General features: G+C 41.0%; 1 protein-coding gene across 1 annotated transcript in view; it reads left to right on the forward strand.

Annotated features, from left to right (window-relative positions):
* LOC122548600 (CUB and sushi domain-containing protein 1-like) overlaps positions 1–23,025 on the forward strand; it is a 2,366,391-nt gene that overhangs the window by 2,111,665 nt on the left and 231,701 nt on the right. Inside the window, exons 44-45 of the mRNA XM_043687435.1 lie at positions 8,274–8,451; positions 17,500–17,645. Of these exons, the coding sequence (XP_043543370.1) occupies positions 8,274–8,451; positions 17,500–17,645 (324 nt within the window). The remainder of the gene's footprint in view (positions 1–8,273; positions 8,452–17,499; positions 17,646–23,025) is intronic.

Raw genomic sequence — 23,025 nt, forward strand, 5'->3', positions numbered from 1 at the left:
CTACTCATTTGGCTTTGGGTTGTACCTTTACCTGTTCATCAGTAGTCAGGTTATTTAGGTAGCATCTCATGGCCTTGGAAGTAAGCCCTTGTCTCTGAGGAACCACCCACACTGACTCTGTTAGAGCTGTGTGGTTCTATCAGAGGTATAACTAGTGCAGGATGAAAGCTGTTTTCAAGACCTCATCCTTGGAGATGCATGAAAACTCCAGTGGTTATATACCAGCAGTACATTGATGGAGCTTTGATGATGGCAACTGCAAAATTACACAATCTCTGACAGGAAATAGAGTCCAACCTTTCAGTGCTTTTGTGACCTTGTTAGCATTTGGCAATATATTCTCACTTGTCGCACTTGGATGGAGGTCTTTGTTGTAAGAATAAGCGGTATCTTCTACGATGGGGAAGGATAAGTGACTGAGAGGTGATGGGAAATTATCATGGCTTCAGCACATTAAGACCTACTTAGGTACAGCTATATTTCATTCCTTATTATGCAATAAGCTGGTGGTTATTTGAACAATCCAACAACTCCAAAGCTAGATAAGCCGACATACAATGGACTGGAAATTCAACTTTTAAGAAGACTAACTGTGAGACCTAGAAAATACAAAGTTGAGAAGCACCAAAGGTGCTGGATTGACAAAATGGAGGCAGTGAAAGTCAGAAAATCTAATTTAAAACCCATTCAAAACTGCATCAAGAAGTATGTAGCTCGTGAAGAAAATCCCAAACCAGTGATTGCAGGTTCTCAGGCAAAGAACCAAGAAAAGACATGGAAAAGGCAGAAAGCAATTTTAATTGTGCAATGGATAGCTAGTGCTAGCAAAACCAGATCCCTAGCAAGCACTGCTTAAAACTAAAGCCCTGCAGACCAAATTCAGGGTTGGTACAACCATATGTTGCAACTATGACCTAGCAAAGAAAGACAAACCAAGATAGGGCTGCAAGTACATGATACTTCAGCAAAATGTGAAGGGATTATTGAGCTAACTTAGAGCAAAGCAATTTTCAGCCGCTTCACAACATTTATGAAATAACAACAAAGTCTAACTTACAAGTTCCCAGGAAAAGAAAGTGACTGCATCAGGTAATTTGAAAATCAGCTGAACCACAAAACCATTTAGAAAAGCCATGAATCCTGAGTTAGATGATCTGAGAGGTTTGGACACATGGAAGGATCACATTCAAATCAAAACTGGTATTTTGGAGAAAAAATGCTTGAGGTAACAAATTGCTACAAATTTGGGCAATAACAGGTCAACACATTATTTTTCTCCACAGGAAGAGTAGCCACTGATGTTTTTGTCTGACAAAGCCTTAATTGAGTCTACAGATACATTTTAAATAATCTTAAGTTAAAAGCCTTCCACCACAATTTCAAACAAAGTATACGATTCTAGGAAGGACCAAATTCAACAGAAGGTTTCAGACACCAAGTGAATGACGAGATGATTTTATGAAATACCTGTATACAGGCTGACTGAAGAATAAGATTGTGGAGGTCCAGTAGCAGAATTAATATGAGAATTCATTGAAGTCAGTGTTGCTGTTGTTCAATATCAGACTTGTGGCATTCCAGGGAAGAGCTCATTCTAGAAAAAAGTTGGAGTGATAAATAGTAGTCCATTAACAGAACAGTGCAGAACTGAGAGGTGATGATAAATAGTGGCTGAAAAATCTACCAATGACAACATAGCTTCTGTAGCATAGGAATGTAAAAAAAAGCACCAGAGAAGATGGCACGAAGAGCACATGACACCATTATACCCCACTAAAGCTGTGACACCAGATGATCATAGTGAGCCATATACATTGCAGAATGTTTGCCCCTTAGAAGAGTTAGCTATTTGAGATGAGTTTGATTTCTTGTTGTCACATGCACTGTCATATATAGTGAAAAGTGATTTTTTTTTTGCACGCTATACAGGTAGACCATACCATACACTGTGCATCAGATAGCAGAACAGAGTGCAGAATAGAGTGTTACAGCCATAGAGAACTTTAAGGGGGCATAGCTTTAAATTAAGGGGGGGTAGATATAGGACTGAAGTTAGGGGTAGGTTCTTCACTCAGCGAGTCATGAGTTCATGGAATGCCCTGCCAGTAGCAGTGGTGGACTCTCCCTCTTTATGGGCATTTAAGCGGGCATTGGATAGGTATATGGAAGATAGTGGGTTAGTATAGGTTAGGTGGGCTTGGATCGGCGCAACATCGAGGGCCAAAGGGCCTGTACTGCGCTGTATTCTTCTATGTTCTATGTTCTATGTTCTAGAAGGTATATATATATAGAGAGAGAGATCAACATGAATATGTGAGAGGTCTTTTCAAAAGCCAGATGACATCAGGGAAGAAGCTGTTCTTGAATCTATTTGTACATGCATTCAAACTTTTATATCTTCTGCCCGACAGAAGACGGTGGAATAGAGTATAACCAGGGTGGGAGGGGTCTTTACCAAAGTAACTTCTCAATGTTCTCAGGATCCAAAAAAAGATACCATTACATGTGAGGCCTTAAAGAAGCTGAATAAGTTTTGCCTGGAGGGGAGATATTCTATTTATACATGAGAACATTGGCCCCAATTATGTGTTCTGGAATGCAGATATAGATGTCAATGGAGATTTCACCAACTGGCACAGTGGCTCAGTGGTTAGCATTGCTGCCTCACAGCACCAGGGTCCCAGGTTTGATTCCAGCCTTGGGCAACTGTGTGGAGTTTGCACATTCTCCCTGTGTCTGCGTGGGTTTCCTCCCACAGTCCAAAGATGTGCAAGTCAGGTGAATTGGCCATGCAACCACTGAGATGGATGAACATTTTTCATTGTTGAAGCAACTGATAAATTGAATAAAAGGCTTCATGATAATCTGAACACAAACATCAAGTGTCTCACTTTCAAACTTGATTTCTTTCTTCCCAGAGTGTTTCAGTGGCCTATAAACCTGATGAAAGGTATGAGCTGTACTCCCCATGTAGCTCTCCCATATTCTAGCCCAAAAATGGTTTCCTGCTAAATACACAATTAGAAATTTGAAAATTGCAGGCATCTAAACTTGTGCTATAGCCAGAATGTTCTCATATTGCCCAATTTTCTTTATTGGTATAATTATTATTTGCTCTTGAAACAAACCAAAGCAATATGGCAAGATTATTTGTGATGAGATTCATTCATGTCACATAAACTGCATCGTGTCATATTTAGAAACTGCACTACTTATCAGGCTTTCTCACTTTATAGCTTCTGGTAGTAATATAACTGATGTTGTATAAGGACATCACAACAGATTTTACTCTTTTGGGTAAGTAATATAAGTTCAGAAGACTTAGGCTGAATGGATATGCAAATACTGAAACTGAAGTGCCAATGTTACCACTAAAATGTGCAATGTACAGTGTAATTCACAGTAACATTTCAGATTAATCTCAGTGTTCCTTTATTCATAAGATAAAAGAAGGAAAATGATCAGTTTGAAATCTTCAGCATAGGTAGGTGGGTATGCCACTCTGCCTGACTGACTTCATTTGTATCCTAAGGACATATTACTTTTGCTGACAGAATTTAAGGCATTTATTCCACAAAGATTAGCATAACTCAGCTTATTGAAGTTTTTTTTTGCAAAACTACCTCAACCTGTTTGTTTCATTTAATACTCCCTCTCAGGTCATAATTGATGTGATAATACAGTTTTATGGATTCCTGACCTGACTAGCTGGATTTTAACATTTGAGTCCCTTCCATTGAGGGAAACCATCAATGTGACTATGATTCACTAGTGACAGGGTGTCCATGGTCCCCCTGGGAGCATGGCCACCTTTCTGTCCTTATAATGTACTTTTGTTTGGTGGTAAGTTTAACTGAAGTTTGACCATTTGGTTTTGAATTGCTATCAGATGAGAGGCCTGAGAATGTGTATCAATGTCTGTGGGCCATTTTTGAGGATTACCCCTTGCCAAAAGGTGGGCTCAGTGTTATTGTCTACCTCTTGATAAAGAGTTGTCACTCCCACTGGAGAGCAAAGTGGTTCGTTAAGGCAACAACTTATTCACTCCAGCCCAGTGAAGAAGAGGCACAATAGCTCAAGCTCAGGTCATGCACTTAGAAATTTAATAAGCCAGCAATCTCGCACTGCTTACATTAATTATTCGATGAAATGCACTCAATAGCTGATGCCAGCACTCTCCATGCCATGGCTTCCTCCTCCCTAGAAGTATGGGACCATTAGACCTTCACACAACAAGGTCAAATTCTGTAACTCACAAGACAGGTATCTTGCCATTGTGTGAGCAATCAGGATGAACAGATAAGCTTTTGCTCAGCTTGCATAGCATTCTGCCAGACCAAGACCATTAATATTTCAATAAAGTTCATAAAATACCTGCTTGGTTTGATGATATTGATAATGATAGAGTTGTTGACACTTATCCAGATGAAGAGCATAAGGAACCTGCTGACATCTTGTTGAATCAGAACAGCATACAATTTATTAAGATCCATTAATCATCCAATTTGATGCGTTCTTTGAGCACTATTCATTTTAAGTGACAGTTGACCAATGGCAATGTGCTTTCTGCTTCCAAAGTTTTAAGTCCCAGTCAGGAATTTATGCTCAACTGTTCAACAAGCTGATAGTTCTTTGCCTTTATATGTGGTTGAGGATTTTCCTGATCTGTGCCCTGAGACCATCATAGCTTTGCTTTTGAAGACCTATTTATGGAGAACCTTGACGTTGAGGCCATTGGAATCTTTCCAGAATACCTCAGCACACTTGCTGTCAGTTCCACTGAACGTGAAGGATTGGGATGATGTCTTCAATCCAGTTTTTCCAAGTTAGCATGACACAGCTGGAACTTTCAAGAGTAATGTCGATGTTGATATGTAGACAGCCTCCATAATAAACAAGCATCTCCCCAAGAACACTAGGGTGAAACTATTGGAGCTTGGATGAAAATTAAATGATCTTGTAAATCTTGCAGTCTTTGCTTGGTGTGAAGATGTGGGAATCATTGTACAGTACCTTAACCAGCATTTCTTGTGAAGTTGTCCAATGAGGTTTTACACTTGTCACAGCATCTTCTGATGTCTGATGCTACAATGGAGAGACAACATCTGGAATACCGTGTACAGTATCAATCTGTTGGTTCTTGTTCTCTTTGGCAATCCGTCATGACTCGCTTCCATCCTAAAAATTAGATCTCAGGTGGGTAAGACTCTAATACAAAATCTGCTGTCTCTGTCATAGATGGGGTCAGACAGTGTTTGGGGGAATGGAAGAGTGGGAAGTCTGAGTTGCCACGTGCTGCTTTCTTTGCTAATGTTTGACTTCAGCTTGTCATCAGCTGTCAGACAAGATCCTTCCCAGATGCTTTCCTTTCCCTTTTGGGTGGTCTTAGGCCAAGGTTTCTCAAGTGTTGTTGGGTATGTTGGATGTTTTCAGGAAGGGCTTTGAAACACTCTGTCTGCCCACCTGTGGCTCACTTGCCATGTCAAAGCTCTGAGTCAAGCACTTGTTTTAAGTGTCCCATGTCCCCCATGTAGGAGAATTCTATGGCCTGTCCAATGTAGCTGATCGAATGTGGTCTGTGCTTCATCAGGCATGTAGACTTGAGTGATAAAGCAGATGATTGAATGTCTATCTTTCTAATGAATTTGTAGTATCTTGCAGAGGTAGCTCTGCCAGTACCTTTTTGGGCTTTTGAGGTACACAATTTTTCCACCATTGTGTTCTGATGGTCTATCAACTGAATAGAGATTAGGTTTTTCCAGGCACCTCTTTATAAAATTTGACAAAGTATTCTTTGCTATTCATACCTCTCTATTTAGAAGTATGAATAGCACAGAATACTTTGTCAAATTGGCATAAAGGTAGGTCCAGTGGATTATATTGAAGCTCACATTCACCAACCATTTCAAGAAGGTGAGAAACTGAAATGTATTCTTGGTTCAGTACTGAGCTGGTATGGTCTTCATGTTTAGCGAATGGGATTTCCCCTTCAGCCACAGGTCATTGAAGGAAGGATGCAAACATGGTGGCACTGGCGAAGCACAGCTGGTCAGGCAGCATCTGACGAGCAGGAGAGTCGACGTTTTGAACATAAGCTCTTCACCTTGAATGTCATGGAGGCCAAAGGGGGCTGTGAGACAAATGGGAGAGGGTTGGAGCTGATGGGAAGGTTGCCAGGAATGTGATAGGTAGATGGGGGTGGGGGTGATATGGATAGGTTGGAGAAGAGGGTCGAGCAGATAGAAATTAAGAAGGAAGATGGACAGGTAGGACAGTTCAAGAGTTTGGTGCTGACTTAGAAGGTTGGATCTGGGATAAGGTGGGGCAGGGGAGATGAGGAAACTGGTGAAATTGACATTGATTCCATGTGGTTGGAGGCTACCTAGGTGGAAAACGAGGTGTCTAGTGCGTGTGTCCCAGAGATGTTCTCTGAAACGTTCTGCAAGTTGGCATCCCTGAAGTGGAGGAGACTGCATCATGAGCAATGGACACAAGAGATGAGGTGTTTGGATGTGCAGGAAAATCACTGCTGGATATGGAAGGATCTTTTGGGGCCTTGGATGGAGGTGAGGGGGTAGGTGTGTGCGTAGGTTTTACACCTCATCTTTTGTGTCCGTTGCTCTCAATGTGGTCTCCTCTGCATCAAGGAGACAGGACACCAACTTATGGAAATTTCAGAGAATGTCTCCGGGACACACACCTTAAACAACTCCACCGCCCTGTGACCGACCACTTCAACTCCCTCTCCCACTGTGCCAAGGACATGCAAGTCCTGGGCCACCTCCACCACCAAATCCTAGCCACCCAACGACTGGAGGAAGATCATCTCATCTTCCATCTAGGGACTCTCCAACCACAGGGAATCAATGTTGATTTCACCAGTTTCCTCATTTCCCCTCCCCCCAGCTTATCCCAGATCCAACCCTCCAATTTGGTACTGCCCTCTTAAACTGTCCTACCTATCCATCTTCCTTTCCACCTACCCGCTCCACCCTCTGCTCCGACCTATCACTTTCGCCCCATCTTCATCTACCTACGGCATTCCCAGCCACCTTCCTCTCAGCAACCAAACACCCTCCCAATTTATCTCTCAGTCCCCATGTGCGCCCCCCTTCCCACATTCCTGAAGAACTTATGCTGGAAAAGTTGGCTGCCCCGCTCCTCAGATGCTGCCTGACCTGCTGTGCTTTTCCAGTGCCACACTTTTTGACTCTGATCTTCAGCATCTGCAGTCCTCACTTTCTCCCTGCAAATGTGGTGGGAGCAGTGCAGAGAAGACTAATACCTGGAATTGGCAGGTTGTCTTATGAGGAAATGAGGACAGGTGAGGCTTTTACCTGATAGAATATCGAAAAATAAGATGTGACCTGATTGAAATATATAAGATACTGGAGTGTGTTTGACAAGGGAGATATGGAGGAGATGCTTCCTCTTACGGCAGTGTCTCAAACTGAAGGTTACCATTTCAAAGTAAAGAGTAAACCAGTTTAAAACAGAGATGCAGCATGTTCTGTTTTCCCCCAGAGGGTTGTGAGTCTTTTGAACTTTCTTCCTGAAAAGGTAATAGAAGCAGAGTCCTAAAATGGAGTGATTACTTTAAGCAAGGAGGTGAACGTTCATTGAGGTGGGAGGAATCTGGATTTGAGGTTACAGTGAGATCAGGCCTGATCTTATTAAATGAAGGAGCAGGCTGAAGGGGCTACATTACCTATTCCTACTCCTTGTTTCTATGTTCATAATTAGGCCGTGCAGCCACTTCTAAAATTCCAACAGAAGTCAAAGATCTGTGTAAGTTTCAGCTCCAGCTCAGTTGTTAGCACTCATGTCACACTCCATGTACTTGGTCACTTCGTTTATGCTGGTGTTCCAATGCAATACCATAAGTGTTGCATTTTCAGAGGTGCTGAATTTCTAATGAGTCTTTTTTTTCTGAGACCCTACTTGTTTTTACACTGAAGGACATATTTTACCATTTGAAGCAAGAACATGGGAGTTAGTTTCAGTGATCTGACAGCTGTTCTCCTTTGATCTACGTTCCAAAAGCAGCCAATCTGATCATTACCACTTGCTGTTTGTGGGAGCGTGCTGTTTAGAAATTGGTTATGACATTTATTTCTTTCAAAGGTGATTCCACTTCTAAGAGTTCTTCATTGATTGTGAATTCTTTCAGTATGCTGGGAAAGACACATGATAAATGAAAGTTTTTGTTATATATATATATCTACTGATTGACAATGTGATTAAATGTGTTGCATGTTTTGTTTGTTTTAAAGCTCCCTGTAACCTCAACATCACATCTCGAAATGGCACGATCTACTCCCCTGGGTTTCCAAATGAATATCCAAACTCAATGGATTGTAGTTGGCTCATTACAGTACCTCCAGGACATGGGATTTACATCAATTTCACACTGCTCCAGACAGAACCAGTGAACGACTACATTGCTGTATGGTATGACCTATATTTACTTGCAAACAAAATTACATGTGGAATGAACATAATTGTTAAAGTATAATGTTAATATTGCAAGGACAAAATGTTGAATTATGCTTCATATTATGTTTAAGCCACTACACTTGATAAATATGGCTGCTGTTATAATGTGACAGTATTGCATAGTTAGAGCAAAACTAAACTACCTCGGATATTGTTTACTGTGTCGCAGAACCAATATTTATTTTCAGGATATTCCAACTTTGCAGATGATTTCCAATCTGTTCTGAATTTGCAATGACATTCCTGATATTTAAATGCCATTTGTTTCCTTTTGCTACAAGTGGGATTAGCATTCAGAATTTCCACACTGACCTGCAAGTCACAAATTAGGCCCTTTCCTGACTTGCAAGTTGTGAGACTGCCCCCCAAACCCCATTCTCACCTTAGTTTTGTTTCTGAGAGAGGGGTATGCACTGTGGTCATGATTTGCAAATTGAAATAGTGTACGGCTACTGAAGTGGGCAGCTGTGCCTGGGGGCAAGCCAAGGCAACAAGGCCTGGGGCTTGAGAGCATCTTCACTTGTTGCCATTCTCAAAGAAAAGCATCCCCACTATCATCAACTAGGACTTGGAATCAGACAATACCAATAAAAGCCACCGCCCCATCAGTGGTATTGCCATTCAATAGAGATGCCAGGTAGACTTGTACTCTCAGGCTCCTTTATCCCAGAGGGGGATCTGCTGCTGCTTGGATGGATGTACATTAGTGAGCTTCATGAAGGCTTTCTCTCTGTCAGCTCAAGCAAATTATCCTTCACAATTGACCACCGCTTTGCTCATTATGTATGCACTATGGTTTAAGATGCCACATTTTTGCTATCATGTAGATTCATCAGCAGCCAACCTATTCACCACTCTTGGGGCCTTTTGGTATTTCTACTGTGGGTGACTTATTTAAAACACCAGGTCAAACAATACCAGCCACAAATAGGCCTTAACTAAGCTTCAATAAGGAGGGAGATAAAAAGAGTACACAGTTAGCAATTCATTGGAAAAACAAATGTACATTACAGAGCACCAAAGGAAATGCACATATTCAAGGGAACCTCGATTATCTGAACGTGATGGGCGGGCACTATGTTTGGACTATCAATTATCTGGTTAATTGATTAAATGCTTTTCTTCTGGGGCTTGGAGTTGTTAAAGTTTGCACCCCGTTCAGGAGACTGCAGAAGCGCACACCACATGAGGTTCCGCCCTGACCCTGCGCCTCCCCTGCCCCCGAGCCCGTACAACACCGTCCCCCCAACCCCGTCCCATGCAACACCTCCCCCACCCCCCACCCCCTGCCCCCAACCCTGTCCAACATTGCCCCCTCTCTGGGGCAGCCGGACTGTACACCAACAAGACTGCTGCTGCTGCAGTTGCCTTTGTGTGATAAGTCTCCAAATAGCACACACACGTCTGTTTTGACAGGTTCCACCTTTGCCCTTACAGGACAATGTTAGAGAGATCGTGTGGGGAAGGAGGGTTTAGGGTAAACCCCTGTGTAGAACTCCAGGAAAAGTGTGGGGAGAAAGTGAGAGAGGGCGAGCAGTCAGTCATTTGGAGACGGTGCCTGTTTAAACACTGTAAACAAAAGACACGATCACTGTTGGAGACGCGTCTTTGATGTAATGTTTCCATCGGGACCTTAAGATCTCCTTTGGCTAATCCGATATTCCGATAATTGGTATTGAGATAATTGAGGTTCCACTGTTCACAGGAAGAGTGTGCAAACTCCACACAGACAGACACCGAAGGGTGAAATTTGACCTCGGTCCCTGGCACTGTGAGGCAGCACTGCTAACCAGTGAATCACTGTGCTGCCCTGCACTGAGTGCTTTATCATGTTAGAACACTGCTTAAGGGAGTTCTACGCTTTCCTCTATGCCCAGTGTTGAATATCTCGTAATTTTTTACTTGAAGAAAGGAGAGCCTTCAAACAGTTGAAACTATGAACTTTGCCTTTCCGCCTGTTGTTCAAGAAATGAAACAAAAACAAATACCAAATGTGACATTTGCTTTTGGGACCAAGCTGGGACTGACAGCCTTTCATGCAACAGCAAACATACTGTCAGTAAATTTACAGATTGCTTCACCCAACTCACATTGATTGGAATCGGGTGCTGATTAAACCCTGACTGATTTTGCACAGCTATCGAGCACCTTATCATACTGAAAGTGATAGTCCTCCTGCTCAGTTCCTTCATTTTCCTTCCCAGAAGATTGCTGCTGTTTTCCCAGCTCCTCAGCTTCCATCACATCCCTTCTTTGACCTGCTTTTTGGTCCTGTATCTAAGTAAGGATGTGCTGGCTTTGGAGGGAACCAGAGGAAATTCACAAGAATGATCCCAGGCACGAAGGGCTTGTCATATGAAGAGAAGTTGAGGATTCTGGGTCTGTAATCGGTGGAGTTTAGAAGGATGAGGTGGGGGGGTGGGGGAATTTAATTTAAACTTAAAGAATACTGAGGCCCAGAAAGAAGGGATGTTGAGAAGTTTATTCTCAGAGGACCCAAGGGCAAAGTCTCAAAGTGAAGGGACATTCCTTTAGAACTGAAATGAGAAAGGGTTTTTCCAGTCAGAGGGTGTAGAATTTGTAGAACTTATTGCCACAGGAGGCTATGGAGGCCAAGTCATTGAGCACATTTAAGATAGGTTGTTGATTAGTAAGAGGATCAAACGTTGTGGGGAGAAGGTGGGTGAATGGCGTTGAGAAACCTATCAGCCATGATCAAATGCCAGAACAGATTCAATGGGCCAAATGGCCTAATTCTGCTCCTATATCTTATGGTTTAATGTTCTCTGTTCTAAGATGCTTTTTTTGTGCAGTTTTCAAATCCTGATCTTGCACTTCTTTAAAAATAATGCAATACACAAAAATTAAAAGTTGGCCATTTGGAGTCTTACAGATTTACAGAATCGAAATAGATCCTTCGGTCCATGCCGACCAGATATCCAAAATAAATCTTGTCCTATTTCCCAACAACTGACCCATATCCTCGAAACTTTTCCTATTTATATACCCATCCAGATGCTATTTAATGCTTGTAATTGTACTAGGCTCGACCACTTCCTCTGGCAGCTCATTCAATGCATGCATTATCCTCTAGATAAAAAGTTGCTCCTTAGATCCCTTTTCAATCTTTCCCCTCTCACCTTAAACCTATGTCCTCTAGTTTTGGACTCCCCTACATGGGGAAAAGCCCTTGTCTATTTACCCTATCCATGCCCCTCATGATTTTATAAAGCTCTATGAAGTCACCCCTCAGTCTTTGACATTCCAGGGAAAATAGTTCCTCCCAATTCAGCCTCTCTCTGCAGCTCAAAGTCTTCAATCCTGGCAACGTCCTTGTAAGTCTTTTCTGAACCCTTTCAAGTTTCACAACATTCTTCCAACAGCAGGAAGACCAGAATTGAACGTAATATTCAAAAAGTGGCCTAACCAATGTTTTGTACAGCTGCAACCTGACCGTGATTGTTTTAGAAGCTGGATTCTGATAGGTTTTGAGATACACGCTGTCATCAGGTGCCTTTGGGTTGAAACAAAATAAATGCCAGCAAAAGCTTTTGTATTGGTTAAAAATGAGAAGTTGACACCAGCTCAGAGGAGATATAACAGATGGGCCCATTGACTGCCAGCAAATCAGATGCCTCCCCCTCCTTGAAGTGCATTTGAGGAGATTTGCCCTCCAGTTGTACTGTTCATAGAAAGTGGTTTTGTGTCTAAATGCAGATTGAGTCCCACATGGGGCTTAACTTGACACTGGAATGAGACTAATTTCACTTAGAATTAGTTTAGTCAGAAGATTTGATCATTCGTAAACTAGTTTAACTAGTGCAAAAACAAAACTACAGTCTACTGCAAATAAATGTGTCATGTGCTTGAATGGTGAAAGATGTTGTGTGATTTATTTTTTTCATGAGATATGGATGTTACTGGACAGGCTAGCATTTGTTTTCCATCTCTAATTGCCCTTGAACTGAGTGGCATTTCAGAAGGCAGTGAGATTTACAGACATTGTTCTGTATCTGGAGTTATATGTAAGGACTGGGTAATGATAGCAGATTCCCCTCCCGAAAGGACATAGGTGAACCAGATAGATTATTTACAAAAAAGAAATTAGTGACCATAGTTCTCATGGTCATTGTAATTGAGGCAAGATTTAAATTCAGAATAATTAATTATTTTACTTCATTCAGTCGATGTTAAATTTCACAACCTGCCATGGTAGGGTTTGAATCTATGTCTTAAAAACATTCACCTGTACTCCTGGATTAAGAGTGCATTGACATTATCATTACACAATCATCTCCTCCTTATTTAGGAACTGAGATGACACATTCGATAATTGCTGTGAGCCTTGTTGATTACAGTGTTGTGCTGTTAATACAGCTACTTATCTCAGGACAAAACTCCACATTGCACAAACATATTTTCCTGAGATACAATACATGTTATAAATAGAAAAATAGAGTGACGTGTGAGATGAAGAGTCCTGATTGATAGGACTGTCTCTTTCATATACTTTTCTAATGAGAGATACTTGATTGTTAATGGTTAAATTTGAAATGAAATTATAATTTTAATCTATTAATCCTTAATTATGAACATTACCAACGGATGTATCCATTTAATTAAGCATTCTAACAAAGTTGTTATTGTGGACTCAGTAATTATCCTGGATTGAGTTGAAAATAATAATCTTGCTGTAAAATGGATTGGTACAGTTATACAGTACTTGAGTTTTATTTTAACCATCGAGATCACTAGAATTCCCTAAATCACATTATCTTTTAATCACTCCTGGGTAACCTTTACTCCGTCTGTCCAATAAATGTACTGTTACACGATCAGTCAATTTGCAGAGATGAAGTTTACACCTAGTGTTTCCCCAGTGATACCATTTTGTTGAAGTTGGACGCGGTGCAATACATTTCTTCCAAGATAATTTTCAAAGCAGTTTCATATTTTAGAATGAGATTGCTGCAGTTACATTCAAAGTGTCTCCAAGGGGAAATTGCCACCTCGTATTTTTTAAAATCCTCAACTGAAGTATTAATGTTGATTTTTATAACATATGAACAATGAAATTGTGGGTTAATGAATGTTGTCTTACTTGATGACAGAACTTGCATGGTAATGACTTTTCAAAGGCCAGTAGAAATTGGATTATAAATGCCCTTCTAGCTCATTAAGATCAGCCATTGTTTTCAACTACCTTTCTCGACTTGCATTCTCTCCTTTCAGTGGAAAGCATCAAACGTTGAGCCCAACTGTGGGAAGGGTTCAATCTTAAACTCTCCTGATCAGATACCTGATGACTGAAGGAGTCCATTCTCATGGAAGTTGACAAGCTGCCATAGTTTAAACTGTGATGGTGGCTCAGACTGAGATAACTGCAACACCATCTTGGAATACAATCTTCACGTTCTCAACTCAGTCATCTACTGATACACTTGCTGTACTCTTGCAGGCCAAGATGACACATCATTAGAGGCAGCAAGAGCCAACCAGAGGGGAGGAACCAGGACTGCCATGTTCAAATGCACAGGGAGGAATCTGTGTTGGCCATTGTTGGGACATCAGTTGTTGACTTCACAGTCAGAGGCCTTTGAAATCGTTGAAGATGAGACAATGCTCATAATATATTTTTCTTCTCCCATACTGCATCTCCCTTTTCCAAAGTAGTGCAGATTTAATGCATTAGTACAATCTTGCACTTTTTACTTCCTTTCTTTCCTTGGATCAAAGACTTTGCCCTTGTGCTTTTCTCCTGGCAGATAGCCCAAAAAAAGTGCAACCTGGCCAGTCAGTGGAAGCACAGTTCACCGCTACAGCCCAGATATTGTCACTGGTCATTTCAAGGATATAGAGGCAAGATCTGCATGTGAGAGCTCCAGGATTAGTCTGCAGCCAGGGCAGGAAGCAAAGTTAACATAGGTACCAGTTCATCAGAAGGTGAGATTATGAATTACTCTGCTGCAGAGGATTCTGATGAGCACCTCAGCCTAATGCCAGTAGAAAAAAAATGCATAAAAAAAGACAGTGCATAACTAAATTGTGAAGTCTGTGATCAATGCCAAGGCGCATAATTCAAACCTTGATGTCTGTCTCTTCCAGAATGGAAGTGGGAGCCAACTCTATCGACACATGGGCATCCAAATGTGCTGCTGTATCTGATGATCAATGTTGGTTGATTACAGTCCAAGCAGATTACACCAAAAGTGTGTGTGTCATAGTGAAAGTTCAGACTGAAGTCGTGCAAGATGAGCTCGTAAGCTGGGACTACTGTGACCATAGCTGCCAAACAGAGTTAACAAACTGACCCCATAGGTCAACAATAACACTGAACATTAAGTCAAGGTTGAAGTTAATCTTTCACTGTACTTCTATCAACACAGAAATGTGTAAATGTCTAATATGTTTAAAAAGGGCTTGGAGGGTGTGACAGCATCCACCGTCTTGACTTTGAGCAGAAAATTACAGAAAATTAAAATAAGCAATATCAATTTACAAGTCAATTTTGCATTGTTTGTTGTTCATGTCTGCATTCCATCTCATTCTTTCTTGTTTCTCTTCATGCATGCTTTCAGTTTCACTTTATTTTATTTGGCTGCCTTTTCTATCTCACTTCCTTTTTCTCATCAACTGTTTCTGTTTTTGGCTTACTTCCTCCTCTTTTTCCTCTTTCTCTCTCTGTCTCACCTGAGAACTCCTTGAAGTAATTCAGGGACGATGAACTAACTCTTTTTGAATTCAGGATAATTAGAAAATGCACTGGGCCATAACAATGTTTTCAAGTCAGTTGATGGAAACCCAGCATAAATTCTGAAATCCATTTCATATTTTTTAGTAGCTGTCAATGTGAATTTTACAAGGTACTTATTCTGCTTTAGTTGTCTCTTGTTATGCTTATGTAGTTATCACATATAAACCAAAGATGTGCACTGAGAGAATACTAGGTATTTGATACAACAAAAACAGAAATTGATGGCGAAATTCAGCAGGTCTGATAGCAAGTATGAAGAGAAGAACAGTTAACATTTCAAGTTCAGTGACCCATCTCCAGAACTGGGTATTCAATTATTGCTTTAGAAACTGAAACAGAAATTAATGTTGTCTTCATTGTGTTAATGATTTGCTCAGGTGTAGGAAGGACAGAAAAAAAGACTTTAGAAGTAACTTCTGTTTTATGTTGTCTTTGGCAATGAATATTCTTGACTACTTAAGGTGAGCTGCTTAGCTCAATTGGCCAAATGACTAGCGTGTGAAGCAGATTAATACCAATAGCACAGGTTTCAAACTCCATTCCAACCGAGACAGAATAGATGCCTGACTCTGCAGTAGTACAAGATCTGAAAGATGAACAACAACTGGTTTTATTAAATATATTGAAATAGAAACTGAGGGCACTTTACTTGGATCCCAAATGCTCCGGGCTCCAGTTTCGTGTGATCTGATCATAATGACATAGCTTCTTTCATGCGTGCTCAGTGGTTATACCCTAAGTAAAAGCATAATTCCGTATACTATATAGCTTCTACATGTTATTGTAGTTTGACAAATAATCTTCAAGAACCTGCCTTCGGGGAGAGAACTCAAGAAGAGGAACCTTCAAACTTAATAAATTTAGCAAATGGTGCAATGTTAAACAGATAAATGTTTGAAATATTCATTCATCTATGTTGCCTAATTAAGCAAACTGTGTATCTCACCCTCCACAACAATACCCAGGAAGCTCTGTTCCAGTTTGCTTATTAGCCAGCAATTCACCTTTTAACATCAGGCATCTCTTGCTTGTCTAAATGTTTGAAATATAATTTTCTGACAAACAGAAATGATGTTAGAAGGCTTTGATCTTGAGGTCACATTTGGCAATGATCTCGCAGCTCTTATTCTCAAGGTCAGATTAAGCACTGTTTGAGATTTTGCTCCTATGTTAATAGAAGTTCAATGAAAAACCAACGTCAACCTTGACTTAATGTTCAGTGTTATTGTTGACCTATGGGGTCAGCTTGATAACTCTGTTTGGAAGGTGCAAAGATGACGGAAGTCATTGGGTGCCTGATGGATGACTGAACATAGAGCTAGGCTTGCCCGTGGAAACCACTATACATCCTTGCCTGTGGCTCATTTCACAAGTGACTTCACTTTGTTCTGGACTCTCCACAATCCTGCAATTCCAGTGTTGTTCTACCAGCAGTAGCCATAGCCTCCTTGGCATCCTGCCAGTCAACCTTTGGTTGTTCAGCAGTTCTTGTTCAGCAAGACATCCCCTCAGAGGAAGGCCTACCGATAGCCTCAACGTTGCCAGATTGGCATCTGGTTCAGAGGACCTTTACCAGAAGCGGTAGCATGGACCTCTCATCAGTTCTCCAGCTGCCTGGCAAGATCCATGCCTCGACCAAGTTCTTCTGCTGAATGTATGATTAATCTTATCTGAGAAACACAGGAGCACAACATCTCAACTAAAGATTTAAAGCTAGAGACAAAGACTATTACTGAATTCCAAGCTCTCAAGCCAAATGGATGATCCTGGAAAGTATTATTGTATGGTGCATCACTTGGATAACTGCAATAAACTTAAGCAGAATTATTTAATCACTTTGCTGTCTGAAATATTCTTCTATGGATTTATCTTCAAAATAATGACAGATTGGATTTTGGAAAGACAAGTTTAGCCCTGGGAATATTGCACAACTGTTTTCATGTGGATTTTTGAAGCCTTCTCTGATATAAATTTCAAAATACTGGCAAAGTTACTAATTTGAGACAAATCTTAATTTTTCTGCTAGAGATTAAATACGATGTGTATGGATTTAATGTGCAGAGCGATATGAATATCGATGATCTGTTACAGACAACTCATCTTAATGTTGCTAAAGTTTGTTTTTAATATGTAGCTGACACATAAAAGTTCAAAAAACAAAACAGTGCAACCATATAATCATGAGTAAAAATCGATAATTGTATATTGTCACTAATTTTCAGGCACACTTGTCTTCTTTCGTTATGCAGGGATGGGCCTGACCAGACCGCTCTACAACTAGGCATTTTCAGTGGCAACACAGCTCTGGAATCAGCTTACAGCACCACAAATCAGGTTCTTATCAAGTTTCACAGTGACTTCTCCGGAGGAGGATTCTTTGTTCTCAATTTTCACGGTCAGTCTGTTTCCGCAGAGCATGCTTATAAATTTTTATTAAAAGCAAATTTTGAACATTTGCAGATTAAACTGGTGAGAAGGTCTTTTATAAAGTATTATTTGCAGCAAGGAATGACATTAATTAGAATGAAATGTTCCTAAATGAACATGGAATCTCAGACATGCAGATGCCATATAGTTTTAGTAGACATGCAGTTATACTGGGATGGAAGATACATATCATTACCCCCATTTGTTTTTAAAGAAAACCCCCATGTTTTTAAAGAAAAAACATGATGTTGCAGGGTTTGAAATGCCAGGGTTTAATCTCCTATTGAATAGATGTGCTCTTATAAGAGGCAAAAATAGCTGATCTTGTGGCAATGAGCCAACAGAAATCTCAAAATGGGTTTCATCTGCCAGCATAAATTTCACAACTTTCCAGTTAGAGAATTGAGATTTTTCTTGTGATTTAACCCATCTTTCACTATACCTTTACTGTGGAGTTGTACAGGTGCTACCTGCTACACTGTTAGCTCTCTACCAGCTCCCAGATGTGGGGAGGCTTTACGCACATATTTTTAACATCTGATATGACAGTCTCCTTCTCAACTCTAATTTCCAACTTCTTTCGTACACTTTTTTGGCTTTGTAAGTGTTTCACTGTAGTCATTGTTCCTTGGAACTATTGCAGTTTCAAAAATTATCATCAATGTAAAAAAAAAGCAATTGCTGTAACTGTGACAGACCAATGCACTTGTTAAGAAGATCTCAATGTTTTATTAACCTCAGAATTCACTGGCATGGGGTTTAAGGGGATAAAGCACTTCAACCATTAGCTCAACATTTGGCTGATTTGACATGACTGTGTATTTCCAGCTTTTTCTGTTTCTATAACAGAAACCCTCAATTACATTGGAATTTAGCCTTATTGCACTGTCACTAGCTCTCAATTAACTTTTACACAGAACCTCAAGATTGTACAATCGCTCACTTCCCTTTCTTTGTAAAGCACAGGATATGATAACTCAAGCTTCATGTCAGCTGGTTACAATCTTAATTTAATTTTTCTTTCCTATATTTCACCCTTTGTCCTTGCCACTGATATTGTCATTAAAAGATTCCTGTTTGAGCAGTGTGTGTAAACCATGATGTTCTTGTGCAGTGTGATTATTTCTGCCACCATACACATCACACAAAGGTAGTACAGCAACTGTGCTAACACGTCACAATACCTGAGTGGGAGACAAGGTTACAAAAGATAGAAATGTCTATGAAAAGAGTATGCAAACCCATTTTATATATATCTATATATATATTATACATTCTTACTGAACGAACACTTGCTTTTCTTCTACACACAAATAACCCAGTGGTAGATTCTTGATATAAGTGTGAATGCCTGAGGCCTCTAAGACTGAATGAATACCAATGCATAATGCTAAGACTGATGTGCATTGGGACGCTTCGTATAAATTTTAAAAATTATTTCATGGGATGTGGGCATTGCTGGTTCGTCAGCATTTATTGCCAATCCCTAGTTGCCCTTGAGAAGTTAGTGATGAGCTGCCTCCTGGAATTGCTGCAGATCACCTGCTGTGGGTTCACCCGCAATGCCCCGAGGGAGGGAATTTGGGGTTTTGACACACCAACAGTGAAAGATTGGTGAAAAATTCCCAAGTCAGGATGGTGAGTGGCTTGCCTGGAAATTTGCAGGTAGTGGTGTTCCCACATATCTGCTGCCCTTGTCCTTCACATGGAAGTGGTCATGGGTTTGGAAGATGCTGTCTGAGGATCTTTGGTGAATTTTCTGCAGTACATCTTGTCAATAGTACACACTATTGGTACTAATCATGGGTGGTGGAGGGGTCAGATGTTTTTGAATGTGGTGCCAATCAAGTGGGCTGCTTTCTCCTAGATGGTGTCAAGCTTCCTGACTGTTGTTGGAGCTGCAACCATCCAGGCAAATGAGGAGTATTCCATCATACTTCAGACTTGTGCCTTGTAGTTGGTGGATAGGCTTTGGGAGTCAGGAATACCTCTTGCTGCAATATTACTAGCCTTTGACCTGTTCTTACAGACACTGTGTTTATGTGGTGAGTACAGTTGAGTTTCTGGGGTCAATGGTAACCCCCATGATCTTGATAGTGGAGGATTCAATGATGGTAACACCATTGAATGATAAGACACAGAAGTTAGATTGTCTCTTCCTGGTGATGGTCACTTCCTGGCATTTGTGACACACGAATGTCACTTGCTGCTAGTCAGCTTGGATCTTGTTGCATCTAAACACAGACTGCTTCAGTATCTGAGGAGTTATTTCTGATGCTGTACATTGTGCAAACATCAGCGAATATCCCCACTTTTGACCTAGTGATGTCAGGAAAGTCATTGATGAAGCAGCTGAAGATGGTTGAGCTGAGGGCATTACCCTGAGGAACCTACACAGAAACATCCTCAAACTGAGATGACAGACCAACAACAACCACAACCATCTTCCGATGTGTCAGGTATGACTCTCTCAGGCTTCTTGATGAGTCACCTGGTCAAATGCGGTTTTGATGTCGAGGGCTGTCATTCCCACCTCTCCTCCGCAATTCAGCTCTTTTGTTGATGTTTGAACCAAGGATTTGAGTGGCCATGGCAGAACCCAAACTGGACTTCACTGAGCATTATTTCTGGCAGGTGCTGCTTGATAACACTATTTATGGCACCGTCCATCACTTCTCTGGTGATGTTTAGCAGACTAATGGGGCAGTAATTGGCTTGGTTGGATTTGTCCTAATTTCTATATATAGGATATACCTGGGTAATTTTTCTACATTGTTGGGTAAATGCCAGTATTGCGACTGTATTGGCTGGGGGAGCAGCAAGTTCTGGAGCACAAGTCTTCAGTACTATTGCCGGAATATTGTCAGGACCCAGTACCTTTGCACTACCAGTACCTTCAACCATTTCTTGGTATCTAAGATGTTGAGCTCCACTGGAGGAGGCTGTGATGAATTATCCACTCGGTACTTCTGGCGGAAGATTGCTGCAAAAGCTGCAGCCTTTTCTTTTGCAACATCGAGATGGGATCTTTCATCATTGAGTTTGGAGATATTTACAAAATCACCTCCTCCAATGAGTAGTTTAATTGTCCATCACCATTCATGACTGGATGTGGCAGGACTGGAGAGCTTTGATCTGATTCGTTGCTTGTGAGATCACTTAGCTCTGTTTATTGCTTAGCTGCTTCTGCTATTTGGCATGCAATTACTCTTGTTGGTGGCATCATCAGGTTGATATCCCATTTCCAGGTATACCTGATGCTGCTCCTGGCAAGCTCTCTTGTACTCTTCAGTGAACCAGGGTTGCTCCCATAGCTTGATGATAATAGTTGAGTGAGGCTGATGCTGAGCCATGAGATTGTGGAATGTGCTGAAGTACAATTCTGTTGGTGTTGATGGCCCTCAGTGTCTTATGAATGCCCAGACTTGAATTGGTAATTCTGTTTGATGCCTGTCCATTTAGCATGGTCATAGTGCCACACAATACAATGGAGAGTATTCTCAATGTCAAGGCGGAACTTGGTTTCCAGAATGACTGTATGGTGATCGTTCTTACCGATAATTTCATGGCCATTTGCAACTGCAACCGCCAGATTGGTAAGGATGAGGTAAAAAAGATTATCCCTTTTGTTGGTTCCTTCATCACCTGCTGCAGACCCAATCTCGCTGCTATGTCCCTGAGGACCTGACCAGCTCAATCTATAGTACTGCTGCCAAACTACTTTTGGTTGTGGACTTTGAAATCCTCGACCTAGAGTACATTTTGTGCTCTTGCCACCTTAACTGTGCCTTCCAAATGTTGTTCAACATGGAGCAGTACTAATTCATCAGGCAAAGGAGGACAGTACATAGTATCCAGCAGGAGGCTTCCTTGCCCATGTCTAACCTGAAACCATGAGACTTCATGGGGTCCAGAGACAATGTCTAGGACTCCCAGGGCAACTCCTTCCCGATTGTGTATCACTGTGCTATTACCTCTGCCAGGTCTGTCCTGCCAGTGGGATAGGACATATCCAGGGATGATAATAGTGGTGTCTGGGACAATGTAAGGAATGATTCCTTGAGTATGACTATGTTTAGCCTGTTGCTTGAATAGTGAGACAGCTCTCCCAAATCTGGCACTGGCCCCCAAATGTTAGGAGGGAGGACTTTACAGCGTTGACAGAGCTGTTTCTGCCTTTGAAGAAATTTCGTGAAAACCTCATCCCCAATCAAACAGAAAGAAGGTCCTCCCTTGATTCAGATGAAATGCTTGGAATTGATGTGGATACTTCTGCCTTTCTTCATGGTTCAGCATCCTTTCCTACTTCTCCCCTTCCCCCACTACTGCAAGCAGGGCCAATTTGTCAGCATTGTAAAGGTTATAAGTGGTGTCTGAAATTTCCGACCTTCTTTACACTACACATGGCCACTGCCAGCCCATCGATCTGCTAATTCAATGTCCAGAAGTTAAATTTGAGCAGAGTTCCTGATCTTAATCAGTTTCCATTGAGTGGGTGTGGATTTCAGCTGAGGGCCAGAATGCTTTCACAGCAGAGCATTCTGGCGACACAGACTGTTTGCAGAATAATATCCTTAGTGAGACTTCATATTGGGTTGTGTTGTACTTCTGATAGAATACTTCACAAAAAAATCTTTACCTTATTGAGACAAAAGGCAAAAACCTTTTCCAAGAGTAAAACACTTCTGTAAGTGCCTATGGCAATGAACCATAATGCAAGTCATTCTTTGGTGCAGCTTACATAAGCTCTTGTCTCCTTCAAAAGTTTAACAAAAACTTATTTCTGTGTATTTTTGACTATGACAAAGTTGAACTATTCCATGAAGGTTAGCACCTGCAAGTTGTAAAATAACTTAATGTTCCGCAACCAGAGGACACGTTAATTGAGAGCATTTAATTAGGTAGGGTAGATTTGATTTAATGGCCAACATGTTGTTAAATTCTGTTAGATTGAAAAGAAATTCACACAGAAGATAAAATCTGTTACTTCTCACAAAACCTTTCACCATCTAATATTAGCAACAGTAGATCCCATGTAGCAGCTTGATATGTGCAACAACTTCAAGGACTGACTGATGAAATCTGCTGCACAATAATTCAAAGCATCTGTATACGATTGTACTTTTTCCTCAAGTTGTTCAAATGTGAAAATGGTTGTCCTAAGTATAAAATACATTCCCCTGTTCCTAATACAAACTTCGTTTCTTCCAATATCGACACAGGGAAATCGTACTGCCTGTTGCCTCTGAATGATAGAAGAAATCACATTAATACCAGGCCAGGGACACTGACTGATATTCTGTAGATACCAAAAGACAAAAGAAAATGAGGCACTTTTATATGTAAAA

This window comes from Chiloscyllium plagiosum, chromosome 3, assembly GCF_004010195.1.
Source record: "Chiloscyllium plagiosum isolate BGI_BamShark_2017 chromosome 3, ASM401019v2, whole genome shotgun sequence".
Lineage (NCBI taxonomy): Eukaryota > Metazoa > Chordata > Chondrichthyes > Orectolobiformes > Hemiscylliidae > Chiloscyllium > Chiloscyllium plagiosum.